This window comes from Lithobates pipiens, unplaced genomic scaffold, assembly GCF_037356315.1.
Source record: "Lithobates pipiens isolate NorthernLeopardFrog02 unplaced genomic scaffold, aLitPip1_a1.2 Scaffold_10, whole genome shotgun sequence".
Taxonomy (NCBI): Eukaryota; Metazoa; Chordata; class Amphibia; order Anura; family Ranidae; genus Lithobates; species Lithobates pipiens.
This window is the reverse complement of record NW_027507686.1, coordinates 124590517-124605587: the sequence shown is the minus strand read 5'-3', so window position 1 is coordinate 124605587 and position 15071 is coordinate 124590517. Positions and strand designations below refer to the sequence as shown.

The following is a 15071-nucleotide window of genomic DNA, read 5'->3' as shown; positions in this document are numbered from 1 at the left end:
GATCCCGCTAACAATGAACCCTAAACTGCTGGGGACGCTAGTATAGATTTGATCAGATCTTGATCTGTTCAGATACTATATCACTACGGGAGGTGTATGCTTTGCGCGTTGGTGTTAGCGGTACTGGCACTAACCTAGCGCTGCCTGGGGTGGCGCAGACCCTAAAACCTAATTGATCTCACCCGCCGGGTGATCAGGGGGTTAAACCTTTATTGGGTAATAAATGGTAGGTGCCCTGATGCTATAAAAAGCAAACTAACCAGAGTCACCCGTAACACTTATACGGTGATCACTGGTGAAAGGGTTAACACCTTTATTAGGTAGTATATGGGGGTCCCTGACGCTATATAAAAACCTGACGGGGAACCTAAATAACTTAATAACTAACTGGCTAACCAGCGACACCAGTGACACTTATACAGTGATCTCTGGTGAAAGGGTTAACTCTAGGGGCAATCAGGGCGTTAAAACCTTTATTGGGTAGCATATGGGGGTACCTAATGCTATAAAAACCTGGCGGTGAACCTAAAAAATAACTAGCTACCTAGCAGCACCAGTGACACTAATGCAGCGATCAGAAAAACGATCGCTTAGTGACACTGGCAAAAGGGGGTGAAAGGGTTAACTCTAGGGGCAATCAGGGGGTTAAAACCTTTATTGGGGGTAGGGGGCTACTCTGGACCTAACACTTTTTACAGTCACAACTGACACTAAATGCAGTGAAAAGTAAATAAATGATCACTGCAATCAGTGACACTGTGACTGGGGGAGGGGGGAGGGGGGGTGACAGTGTGCTATGTGTACCTACATGTCAGTGTAGTGTTGGTGCACTTGTCTTCTCTACTCGCCGTCCGGTCAAAAAGACCGCCCCGAGGAGAGTGACATCACTTCCTCCTGCCTGTGTTTACACTACACAGGCAGGGGGAGCTTCTCATTCGCCAAGAGCGATCAAGAGGGGATGGCCAGAAACCAACGGCCATCCCCTCATCCCGGATCACTCCTGAAGCGAAACGGACCGCCGCAGCCAGCAGGAGGGGGTCCGATCGGACCCCCCACCCGCTGGAAGGCAGGCACGTATGGGTACATGATTGTGCCCGTCCGTGCCATTCTGCCGACGTATTTTTACATGCGGCGGTCCTTAAGTGGTTAAGGACTGAGATACTCTGAACGGCAGAACAAGTTTGAATGACTGAACCTGCTAGAGAAATAAAAAGAAAAAAAAAAAGAAAAAGCAACTCCAACATATGAGCATCGCCTACTGGACAAGTCTGTTTTTTGTTTACAGAGGATATAGGAGAGTTAATTGTATTGAGAACTTTTCCAGAGCAAAACTGTTTATCTGGGTGCTCTCACTCAGAATACATACATTTATTAGCCATGAATGGATAGAAAAAGCATGCAAAGATTGGGGGGCTTTTAGTGAACCCAAAGCAGGAGTGGGATCGACTGACTGCATTACTGGCAGTAAAAATGTGGAGCAGACGAATTCAGTGAGTGACTGAACAACCTTTCCTGCAAGCTTGACACTTCGCATCAGGTTCTTCGGAAGAGGAGATATCAGCCTTTTCCTGGTCCGAGAGAGAAATTTTCCATCCCTCGATCCTTGTTCCTCACTATGAGGGTCCTGAGCAACGGACAGAGACCTGTTAGGCTGAAAAAACCTCCATAGTAATATACACAGGGCCTGCAGTGTTTAAAGAGCAGCTGCAACACTTGCCCCTCCTGACGGCTCACCGTGACCAGCCATATTACTCTCAGGAGAGGATGCCATCTTACTGGGATGGATCTAGGCTTCCATGTGACTAAAGTCTTTCTAGAGACCTTTATTGTGGTGTTTTTACCATCCTTCTGCCATAGCCCGATGCACAAAGCAGGAGGTACTACCAGAAAGAATGCATCCACTGCTTGAAAAACAGTTCAGCTCTGTCACTGCTATTAATGCTCAGCTTGGTGCAGTAGTAAAATGTGTCTAAGTGTCACCAACCTCATTGCTCATGTCCCTCCTGCAGCATAAACACCACAATGGTGCTTTAAAAACCCAGCGCTTCCTGCGCTGGACGACACCAACACCGTGCTAAGCCCCGCCATCTATGGCCGCCGCCACCACCCCCCCTTTTTTTTGGCCCCTAATCCTATAGGATCCACCTGGAGGAAGGAGGAATGCCAGAGGGGGGCCCGAAAACCACCCAGCAGAAAATAGTTTTGTCTTTTAAAAAAAAAAAACCCAAGAAGGAGCAGAAAAACGGCACAGGGTGTGTCTGGTGGGGAGAGGGAACCCCCCCCCCCCCCCAGACTTACCGGGGGTCATGCTGCACTGTAGGAGAGAAACTTGCTGTTTCCTGGACTAACTTGAGCTCTCTGAGAAGCATGAGATGTAATTGCTCAATACAGCCCCCAGTGGTGACACATAGGCATAACATTTACTGATTTAAAGGAGACATAAGAAAACTTAAAAATTTCTTAGGAAACACCACTTACCTTTCCCGGCAAAGGGTTTTCTGTGGTCAACCAACAGATACATTCACCCTTCACGGTGGGTTCCGTTAAACCTTCAGGAGCAAGGGATACTCGAAGAAACCCGCAATCCTGGACCTGTAATAGCACCTTCGCCAGTAAAAAACTTTATAGCCTTACTACCAAAAAAGTAGTGGATCCCGGGGTCCAGCTCTCTAAAAGAAGCATTTACAGGCAAATCCTCGTTTCTTTGGATACGAGGCCAGGGTACCATTCAATTCAGCCAAAAAGACCCTTTGAATGGATCCGGTCTGCATGACTAGCCCTAGCAAGGATTGCTCCAGTGGAGCTCAGCACATCTTCACTCATGACCATCTTAGACATTGGCGAAAAAAACTGGAGGTACTCCCACCAGTGGGAGGGATTATATAGGCAGTGCACTTTTTAATTCAGGGCGTGCCAGTGTTCATCACCTGAAGGTGGCCTATAACCCACATAGCAACTACTATGGCTGTGTCCCTTGATGTACGATAAGAAATTTAATGCCGGGATTAGCAGCAGCTAGCACTACACTAACTCTGGTTCTTTATAGTTAGCAGTAGGCTTTCAGATAAAAGTGGACCCAGCGACAGATTTGCTGTAGGATCACTTTTATAGACAGCAGTAGAGGTAACAAAAACACATACATACATACATATATATATATATATTTTACACACACACACATATACACACACACAGATATATATCAACTATATTCATTACCTTTTTCTGCTAGGCATATATCAAGCTACTCAGGTTGATCTGTATATATCCCTTGTGTTTGGGACACATGGTCTCCGATGCATGGCATTCCTGTCCTCCTTATGGACTGCCAGCATAATGTGAGATGTTTGTATTATAATGATCATGTAAGTGTGTATTTTTTTTCTATCAGTGTTGGATACGCTGCATTGACAGCTGTACCTTATTTGTGTATACTTACCTTTGCATGTATTCTAGAGACTTTCCTGATATGCTAACTACCAACCCCCAAGGAGGTCAAAACACGTCCAGGCTCTGGATTTATGAAATCTGAATCACCACATGTCCCATGGTTTATTACAATTTATGGTTTAACCACTTCAATAAAGGGCACTTTCACACTATTCCTGGCCAGTCCGATTTTCAGCTTTCAGTGCTGTCACATTTTGAATGGCAATTGTGCGGTTAATGCAACACTGTACCCAAACAAAATATTAATTTTTTTCCCCCACAAATACAGCTTTCTTTTGGTGGTAGTATTTGATCACCACTGGGGGGGTTTTTTTTGCGCAAAAATTTTGGTGGGCACTGATGAGGCACTTATATGCAGCACAGTTTGGCCATCCTAATGGGCACTGATTGGCACCCCTGGTGAGCTCACCTGGTGTTCTCCAGTGGGCATCTTCGATAGGTCTGCACTCATGATCAATGCACCGATTATCAGCGCAGACCCCCCCACCATGTAAGAGTAGCCGATCAGCGCTCCTCTACTTGTGTGTCAGTGCAAGTGGAGGAAAAGCCGATAAACAACTTTTCCTGTTTATACTGTAATCAGCCCTGATTGGACACAGCTGATCACATGGTAAAGAGCCTACATCAGGGTCTCTTTACCTCAATCGAAGATGCAATGTGTCACACTGACACAACACCAATAGCCGCACTGTGCACTAGTGGCTTATTCTGCTGGACATCATAAGCCGACCAGTCAGGATAATACAACCATTTTCCAGCCATCATTTTGCTATATGGCGGGTGGGAAGTGGTATTTTTATGGCACCACTATGTTTTTTGCCCAAGATTGTTTGTCTTGGGGTTATTTTAATGGTTTTTCAATAAAAAAACTTGATACTTGTGTTGAACTTTTTTTGTGGGTATCAAAATCACACCCTTAGCCACACTTTTTCCCCCTTTTTTTTTTTTTACTTGAATCTGGGACTGATAAAGTGGTGTACATCTACTTAATGTATTAACAGGTTACAATTCGAAGAATAAAAGGTGTAAAAAAATACTGCGCTGTGAAAAGATGTGTTCTACCCAGCTGCCAACACTACTGAAGACTACACAGTAACATACAAAAATTAAACCATAACTCTTGATATACAACGGAATTTACACATCTTTTCTTTTTTTTGAAGTGTATGTAATTTTCTTTGCTTGAATTAGTGCCTTACTGGTTCATGTGGTTTGTTGCCACCTAAGCGCCACACTTATGTTTTAATTTACAATTCGAAGAATGAAAATTTTTTCATTTTATATAATGCCATTTGTACTGTGTATACTATAACACTCGTTTCAGTGTAACTGTTAAAAATAGGGGAGGGGGGTCAGGGTGCAAAAGGTTCAAAGATACTCACATAAATAGATTTTAATTGTGTCCTATCGCTGTCAAACAGGCGGTAATAATGTTGAACAAAGCTGCACCCAATGTGTTCCCAAAGTCGCTTGTCATCCATTGTAAAAGCTTGAGATCTGCAAAGTGAATATAAGAACAAGTCAACAGTTAAAGCAGGTATAAATGCTTTATTAGTCATCTTAAAATAACACGTTATACTTAGCTGCTCTGTGTAATGAATTGCACAGAATGATCCGAACCTCCTATTCTTAAGTCCACCTCTGGTGCTCTTAGCAGCTGCTTCAGTGTCTGCCACCATAGTAAGCAGCTTGATATGGGGGCAAATGTGCATTGTGAAGGCTGTGTGCATCCAAATAGGCAAAGCGTGGCTTGATCCCATCCCTAACTTACAGGATTTGATTGACAGCAGCAGAAGTTAATGGATCTTGCTGCTGCCTCTCGGTTCTGTGAATACAGGGAGAGCGCCACTACAGACAGGCAAAGCATTGGATGAGTGGAGGGTTGCTGCTGCTGATGTGTTCGTATCCTCCCCCACGTGTATCATCCCAGTGGGCGGGACTTCATCAGCGGTGTTTGGAGGCACATACAACAGCTCTATTATCAGCCACCTGATTGATGACCAGCTGATCAGCCACCTAGTGATTCTAGTGATGTTAATCGCCATATGAACATATGGCTGAACCGAGCACAGCAAGCAAGTGAAGGGGCTCTGTCAAAAATGGACATACAGGGCAAAACAACTAACCCACCAGCCGAGCAAGCTCTGTCCCTGGAGTTATTAGGCAGAACAATTGTTGAAAATTATGGACTTTATAGGCCTAACACAGAAATTTCTTTAAAATAATTTTTACAGAAATAAATAAAAAATTACTTAAAGCGGAGGTCCACCCTAAAGTGGACTTTCCGCTGATTGGAATCCTCCCCCCCTCCGGCGCCACAATTGGCACCTTTCAAGGGGGAGGGGGGTGCAAGTACCTGTACAGTACAGGTATCTGCACCCACTTCCTGGATAGAGCTCTGCGGAAAGGGGCGTAGATTACGCCCCTTTCCGAAAGTCCCCCGCTGCCTGCTGGGAAACACACAGATCCCAGAGGCAGCGGGTCCATCCTCATTGCGCAGCACGGCTCGCGCATGTGCAGTAGGGAACCGGGAAATGAAGCCAAAAGGCTCCACTTCCTGATTCCCATACCCAAAATGGCGGCGGCAGCACCCGACAGACGATCGAGAGATCGGCTTCGGGTGCCGACATCGCGGGCGCGCTGGACAGGCAAGTGTCACTATTTTAAAAGTCAGCAAAAAAAAAAAAAAACGCGGAGTCCCGCCGGACTCCCGCTTTAATGCAAAGCATGCATAGATTTGCATTAAACACCGATTGCCTCAGAGCATAACGATTACACTGTCAATGTAGTCTGTTTAAATCACATATTGATAAAAATCTCATACATTTCCATTTTGCTATGACAAATATTAGTTAATATAGGCAAAGCAAATAAAAAAAAAAAAAAAAACAGTAGTATAGACAGTGTATCATAGATGACTCAGCTCGAAATTGCCCTAAACAAAAATTCATAAAAAACATATAAAAATAATTTCTACTTTCTAAGTATGCTTCCCTTTACCCAAGAACCGGAATGTATTATATATATATATATAAAAAAAAAAAAAAAATTATATATATATATATATATATATATATATATATATATATATACATATACATACATACACTGTCGGTGTAAAGTAGTAGTTATTAATTTAAAGCTCTGTCCCTGGCAAACACACATGAAAAGGAAAAAAAGAGAAAAATCTTAACAGCACAATTATGATCGAAAGTATTTTTCAATAGTTCTCAAATCGTTACGAATAATATAAAAATTCACCATTTACACAATGTATAGAAAAGTAAAAAAAAAAAAAGTCAGAGCAACCAACCTGCACTTTACAATACATATTTAAAATGCTAAAAGATTTTTAAAACGTTTTTAAAAGAATGACTTTAACCGGTTCCCGACCAGCGCACGACGATGTACGTCAACAGAATGGCACGGGCAAGCATATTGGCGTACAGGTACGTCCAATCTTCAATGCCGCCCTGCCATCGGGAGCGCGCCGCCGGCGGCGGGCTCCCGCGCTGGTCGGGACCCCCGCGAGTTTGGTCACGGGACCCGCAGACTCGATCGACACGGGCATACCCGCGATCGTCTCACGGGACGGCTGAATGGAGGAAATGCCGTGTAAACAGCATTTCTCCATTCTGCCTAGCAACTAGTGACGCTGATCTCTGCTCCATGTGATTGGAGCAGAGATCAGTGTTCACTAAATGAAAGCCCAACCCCCCCACAGTTAGTAACACACCCCTAGGAACACTTAACCCCTACACTGCCACCCACTGGTTAACCCCTTCACTGCCAGTGTCATTTACACAGGAATCACTGCATTTATATAGCAGTGATTACTGTATAAATGAAAATGGTCCCAAAAATATGTCAAAAATGTCCGATGGGTCCCCCACAATGTCGCAGTCACAATGAAAAAAAAAAAAAAAAAAAAAAAAAATCGCTGATCGCCGCCATTACTAGTAAAAAAAAAAAAAAAATTATAAAAATGCTATAAAACTCCCTATTTTGTAAACGCTATAACTTTTGCGCAAACCAATCAATAATTGCTTATTGCGATTTTTTTTTTACCAAAAATATGTAGAAGAATACGTATCGGCCTAAACTGAGGGAAAAAAATGTTTTTTTTATATATTTTTGGGGGATATTATAACAAAAAGTAAAAAATAATGCATTTTTTTCAAAATTGTCGCTATATTTTTGTTTATAGCGCAAAAAATAAAAACCGCAGGGGTGATCAAATACCACCAAAAGAAAGCTCCATTTGTGGGAAAAAAAAAGGACATTTTGTTGGGGAGCCACGTCGCACGACCGCGCAATTGTCAGTTAAAGCGACGCAGTGCCGAATCGCAAAAAGTGGTCTGGTCTTTGACCAGCAAATTGGTCCGGTCTGAAAGTGGTTAAATAACATTAAGAAAAGGACTCATAACCCATAACGTTTCTAAGCATTTGAGTTTGACTTAAATTGTTTTATTTCAGATTAACCCCTTCCTGCCGAGCGTACGCAGATCTGCGTACTCGGCTTCTGGGGGGTATACCGGGATGATGCCCGCACCTGCAGGCATCATCCCGGTACCGTTTTTTCCAGCGAGCGATTGGCTATCCAGCCATAACAACCGATGCGGCTAAAAGCCGCTTGGCTGTTATGCTGGAGGAGCGGGAGGGGACGTCCCCCCTCCCGCCGCCGTTACCAATGCTCACGCTCGATCCGGAGCACCGATTCAACATCTGACACCTCCGGCTGCTGGGGAGGAACTGTAACGAAGCCGTAATCGGCTTCGTTCCAGTATCCTAATAGTAAACACGGAAGCAACGCCATGACGTCACTTCCCGTTTACTCGGCTGCCAAAAAAAAAAAAAAAAAAAATAATATTATATATATATATATATATATATATATATATATATATATATATATATATATATATATATATATATATATATATATATATATATATATATATATATATATATATATATTCAGAATCACAGTTTTTCGTGATCTGAATACATTGAAGTTTAAAGGAGGGGTGGGGGTCTTTCAGACCTCCGATCCCTCCATAAAGAGTACCTGTCACAAGGGATGTTTACATTCCTTGTGACAGCAAGAAAAGTGATCCTTTTTTTTTTTTAAACAATTTAGTCATTTAAAAAAAAAAATTAAATAAATACATTTTTATATCGCCCGCTGTCCCCGCGAGCATGGAAAACAAAGAAAACGCATACGGAAGTCACGCCCGCATATGTAAACGGTGTTCAAATCACACATTTGAGGTATCGCCGCAATCGTCAGAGCGAGAGCAATAATTCTAGCACTAGACGACCTCTATAATGCTAACCTGGTAACCGTAAAAAAAATGTAAAGCGTCGCCTATTGAGATTTTTAGGTACCATACTTTGTCGCCAATCCACGAGTGCGTGCAATTATAAAGTGTGACATGTTTGGTATCCATTTACTCGGCGCAACATTATCTTTCACATTATGCAAAAAAATGTGGCTAATTTTACGGTTTTGTTTATTTAATTGATGAAAGTGTCCCTTTTCCCAAAAAGTTGCATTTAAAAACACCGCTGCGCAAATACCGTGTGACATAAAATATTGCAACAATCGCCGTTTTATTCTCTAGAGTCTCTGCTAAAATTATATATATATATATATATATATATATATATATATATATATATATATATATATATATATAATGTTTGGGGGTTCCAAGTAATTTTCTAACAAAAAAATATGGATTTTAACTTGTAAACACCAAATGCCAAAAATAGGCTTAGTCATGAAATAGTTATTTCTACGACCTTAAAATAAATTAACTATTTTAAATGAATTTTTTCTATATGATTTTATGGGAATTATTTGTCTGGCCATAGACAATTTCTTTGTGTGGTTCTTTAACCACTTTCAGACCGGACCATTTTGCTAGCTTAAGACCAGACCACTTTTTGCGATTCTGCACTGCATCGTTTTAACTGACAATTGCGCGGTCGTGCGACGTGGCTCCCAAACAAAATTGATTTTCCCTATATATATCTATATCTAAAAATCGCAATAAGCGATTGATTTGTAAACGCTATAACTATTGCGCAAACCAAATAGGGGGATAATTTCATGGCTTTTTTTTACACTAGTAATGGCGGCGATCAGCGATTTTTATTGTGACTGCGACATTATGTCGGACACATCGGACATTTTTGACACATTTTTGGGACCAGTCATTTATACAGCAATCACTGCTATACAAATGCAGTGATTCCTGTGTAAATGGCACTGGCAGTGAAGGGGTTAACCAGTGGGTGGCAGTGTAGGGTTTAAGTGTTCCTCGGGGCGTTACTAACTGTGGGGGGCTGGGCTTTGCGTTCGTGAACACTGATCTCTGCTCCAATCACATGGAGCAGGGATCAGTGTCACTTGTTGTTAGGCAGAACGGGGAGATGTTGTTTACAACGTCCCCGTTCAGCCTCCCCATGAGATGATCGCGAGAATCCCCGATGGCAGGGCGGCATATAGAAATAGACGTACCTGTACGTCAATATGCTTGCCCGTGCCATTCTGCCGAAGCACATCAGCGTGCGCCGGTCGGGAAGTGGTTAACCACTTCCCACCCGGCCACTGCATATATACAGCCGGGTGGGCACTTCCTTCTTCCGAGTGGACGTTCAGGAACATCCCTCACAAGGAGGGGACTGCGGGCCCCCGCAGCTGTGAGATCCCAATATACACTCGTGTCACCTTGACACGGCGCATCCTCGATTGGTAGGAGGGCTCTGTGATTGGCCCTCCCGATCACATGACGGCTGTGTCCAATCAGAGCCGTCATGTGATGTAAACAGAGTTGGTTGCTAGGCGATCAGTTGTCAGTGAGAAGAGCAGATCGCTGCAGCCAGCGATCAGCGAGTATCAGCTGTTTTTATAGCTTTTTACACACTGATCACCAACAGTGTCCCCAAAGTAAAACAGTGTCCACCAAGAAGTGTCCCCACACACAGTGAAAACAACTGTCCCCCACATATGCAACACTAAAATCATATGTCCCAATGATCATCTGCGCACATGTGTCAGTGATTACACAAACAAACTAACTTAACGGTATTTTTTTTTTACCAAAGACATGTAGCAGAATAAATTTTGGCTTAAATTTATGACAAAATTAGATTATCTACTTAAGGATTGCCTCCTCTATATATACACGTCAGTACTTTGAAGAGGGATCTCTCTGTAACAGCAGCAGCTGCTGCCACAACCGAGATATCCCTCTTTACAGGGGGCGGTCCTGTTTACGATAATGGTGTTCTGCGGGCGGGTTGGCCGCGAGAGGGGACACCCCCTCTACCTCGGCTCTCTGGAGCCATCGGTAGCGGCGGAGGCGATCGGGTCCTTCTTGTTGCTGGGTATGGAGACGAGTGAGGCTAAGATGGCCCACTCGTCTCTATACCATAGGAGGGCCGAAGCGGCGTCAAAACGTCACTTCCGACCATACCTCTTAAAAAAAAGGTACATTTTTTCAATGTAATTTTTTCAAAATACTTTTTTATTGCATTTAAGTCCAAATATGAGATCTCAGGACTTTTTGACCCCAGATCTCATATTTAGGAAGACCTGTCATGCTTTTTTCTATTACAAGGGATGTTTACATTGCTTGTAATTTGAATATTTTTTTTTTTTTTTTTTTTTTTAAACAGTGTAAAAAGAAATAAAATCAAGCAAAATAAGATTTTTTTTTAAACCCTGTCCCAACGAGCTGACGCGCAGAAGCGAACGCATACGTGAGTAGCGATCGCATATGAAAACGGTAGTCAAACCACACGTGAGGTATCGCCGCGATCGGTAGAATGAGAATAATAATTCTAGCCATAGACCTCCAACGCTAAACATGCAACCTGTAGAATTTTTTTAAATGTCACTTATGGAGATTGAGGATAAATGTTTTAAGCCATTCCACGAGCGGGTGCAACTTTGAAGCCTGACATGTTGGGTATCAATTTACTTATCTTTCACAATATATATAAAAAAAAATAAAAAAAATTGGGCTAATTTTACTGTTATCTTTTATTTAAAAAAGTGACATTTTCTCAAAAACAAAGTGCGCTTGTAAGACCGCTGTGCAAATACGTTGTGAAAAAAAGTATTGCAATGACTGCCATTTTATTCTCTAGGGTTAGGAAAAAAATATATATATATATATATATATATATATATATATATATAATGTTTGGGGGTTCCAAGTACTTTTCTAGCAAAAAAAACAAAAACAAAAAAAACCAAAAACGTTTTAAACATGTAAACACCGAGTCTGAAAGAGAGGTCTGGTCCTTAAGTGGTTAAAACAAAAATTAGAATATACTTTTTTCGAAACGTCCGCTCTTTTTTGGCTTATATCGCTAAAAAAAGTAAAAAAATAAATAAAAAGTTTTGTGAATAAATACCAAAAGAAAGCTCTATTTGTGTGCACAAAATAAAAGTTTAAAATTTGAGTACGGTGTTGCATGATTGCGCAATTCTTATTGAGTGCCGAAAGCTGAAAATAAGCCTAGGAAGGGGGTAAAAAAAAAAAAAAAAAAAAATAAAAAAAAAAAGTGTCCTGTATTGTGGCTAAAAGCATTTAAAAAATCTTTTAGAATTTTAGATATAAACATGTATTGTAAATTGGAGGCTGGTTGCTCTGACGTTTTTTTAGTAAGCGTTTTACTTTTCTATACATTGTGTAAATGGTGAGTTTTATATTATTCCTAATGATTTAAATACTATTAAAAGATAATTTCGATCATAACTGTGCCATTACGATTTTTCTCCTTTTGTGTGCGTTTGCCAAGGACAGAGCTTGCTTGGCTGGCGGGTTCGTTTTTTGCCCTGCATGACCATTTTTGACAGAGCCTTGACTTGCTTGCTGTGTTGAGTCGAGTTCAGCCACTACGTCCGTACGGCAATTAAAACTGTTGGGATCACTACTGCGCCTGGCCGGCAATCAGGTGGCTGATTAGAAAACTGTTTAACGTGCCTCCAAAAAGCACTGATAATGTCTGTCCCACTGGGATGATATACGTGCGGAAGGATATGAACACTTTAGCAGCAGCAACCCTTCACTCAGTCTCCGAGACATGCTTGCAGTTTTCAGCGATTGTTTTTATTCATTGCACTGAGACTACAGTGCTTCACTTGTGAGTAGTTTACTTTTGGACTTGAATACAATGTATTGAGTATATACAGAGAGCACTATTGATGTCTTATTCTGATCTTGCATGGTACAAGGTTTGTCTAACATTGAAAGAGATCTGATGAGCCATCTGGAGCAGTAAACCAGTGGATGCAATATGAGATGGATCCCTGGAAAGGCATCTAAACCTCTTTAACCGCTTGTGAGGGGAAGGCTTTTGTAGATCTTTTAGCTCAGTAGGTCCACTGTGCAAAATGAGCGGATTGTGTTTGTTGGTTGCACTAACTTCACAAATCTGCACCAGATTGAAAACTAGGATTTATGTACTCACAGTAAAATGCTTCTGAGGTTCATTGATGGGACACTGCACCTTAATCTGGACCTTAGGGTTATATCGCCACCTTTAGGAAAGGACTAGACAGAAAACACCACCGCCCCCCAGGGGACAGGCCTACTGGCTATAACCCGCACTCTGCTCCCAGCAGCTCAGTTCCTCAAAAAGCAGCACAAATGGGGGGAAACAGACGCTTGATGCCAGAAAGCCCAGGAAGCACCAACTGCCCTGGTAGAACACGCCGTGATAGGAAAGGGAAGCTCCCGCCCCCTCATGGCATAAGCCTGAACCTCAATCTGTCTAATCCACCAAGAAATGGTGGCCAACGAGACCGCCAGGACCTTCTTTGGACTAGTCACCGAAATAGAGTCCAACCTCTGGAAAGGAGCCGTAGCAGATAGATACACCCACAGAGCCCGGACCACATCCAAAGAATGCAAAGTGACCTCTTTGGGGTATGGCGGCCGAGGACATAAGGATGGAAGCACAATGTCCTCTTTCAGAGGAAAGGCCGAAACAACCTTTGGAAGAAACGAAGGCTGTGGGGGCGCAGCACCGCCTTATCCTTGTGGAGGAGACTTGCATGACAAGGCCGCCAACTCAGAAACCCTCCTGGCAGATGTAATAGCCACTAGAAAGACTACTTTCTGAGAGAGTGTCAATAAGGGGATCTCCCCAATGTTTTCATATGGTGGTTTCTGAAGCACCGAGATCACCAGATTCAAATCCCACTGAGGCAGCGGTGGTCGAACCCCCTGAGCAAACATACTCAACAATGAATGAGTCGCCAAGGGTCGCTGAAAAAAACAAAAATGTATAAAAAACAAAACAAAAACAAAGCCGTTATCTGTCCCTTGATGGTGCTTAAGGCAAGTTTCTGATACACTCCTCACTGCAGAAAAAAAGCAGGACCCTGGAAACTGAGTATGTGCGCAGACTCCATCTCCTCACATATGGAGATGTAGGCCTTCCACATTACGATGATAATTCTTCAGAGAAGAGGACTTCTGTGCCCTCAGCATAGTGGAGATTACCGAATCAGACAGACCTCAGTCCCTTAGCACCTAACTTCCAACAGCCAAGCCGTTAAAGCCAGCAACGGTAAAAGCAGGATGAAGTATTAGACATTGCGATAGAAGGTCTTCTCGCATCGGCAGCCGCAAAGGAACATACGCCACCATTCGTAGTATGTCAGCGTACCACGGACGACGAGGCCAATCTGGGGCAATCACCAGAATTCCCTTGACCTCCTCTCTGTGAAGCAGACGTGGTAGAAGTTTGAGTTGGGGGGAAAAAAAAAAAAAAAAAAGCATAAAAAGCAGCCGATAATGCCCCTATGAAGCTAACGCGTTTGCTGTGCCCACCCAGGGATCTTTTGACCTGGTCACAAACCTCTGCACCCTCCAATTGAGTCAAGGGCCAGGAGATCCACATCTGGTGTACCCCACCTTAAGCAAAGGAGCCGAAATACATCCAGATGCAGCGGCCATTCCCCTCCATCTGACAACTTAGGTAGTTCGCTTGCCAGTTGTTTTCTAAGCTCGGAGGGCCGACAGAACCGGCACGCGCCACTCTGCCCACCGCAGGATGTGGGCGACCTCCAGTGCTGCAACCAAGCTCCTTGTTCCTCCTTGATGACTGACATACACTATCGCCGTGGTGTTGTCTGACTGGATCCTGACTGGACGCCCCTGCAGCATCTGTGACCATGGAGAGGCATCGCCTGATCGCCCAAAGCTCCAGCACGTTGATCGGCAGGCAGGATGCTTCTTGGGCCGACTGTACAACCCAAACTTCCCCCCTCCCAACCTGTCAGGCTGGCGTCCATTGTGATCACAGTCCAACGAAGAGGAAGGAGCAACTTCCCGGAGTGAAGGGCCGGCGACCCCACCACCAGAGCAGGGAATCCCCGGCTAGCTGGCTCTCCTGAATTTGACAATCCAGGGACAACGGAGATTTGTCCCATTTGGAGAGTATCTCCTTTTGCAAGAGTGTGGAATTGAGCATATGGTACCACCTCAAAAGTGGCTACCACGAGACCCAGCACTCGCATGCAAAAATGCAGCAGCGACCACCTGCAGGACACCAACAATTTCACTGAAGCTTGAAGAGTCTGCAGCTTGGCCGAA

At 43.3% G+C, this 15071-nt stretch overlaps 1 protein-coding gene across 3 annotated transcripts in view; it reads right to left on the bottom strand.

The window, feature by feature from the left end:
- The window catches only part of NUTF2 (nuclear transport factor 2), a 122833-nt gene that overhangs the window by 80286 nt on the left and 27476 nt on the right, over positions 1-15071 (bottom strand). For all 3 annotated transcript variants that reach the window (XM_077458018.1, XM_077458000.1, XM_077458009.1), the window contains exon 2: positions 4833-4947. In XM_077458018.1, the coding sequence (XP_077314144.1) occupies positions 4833-4931 (99 nt within the window). In that variant the 5' untranslated portion in view covers positions 4932-4947. The remainder of the gene's footprint in view (positions 1-4832; positions 4948-15071) is intronic.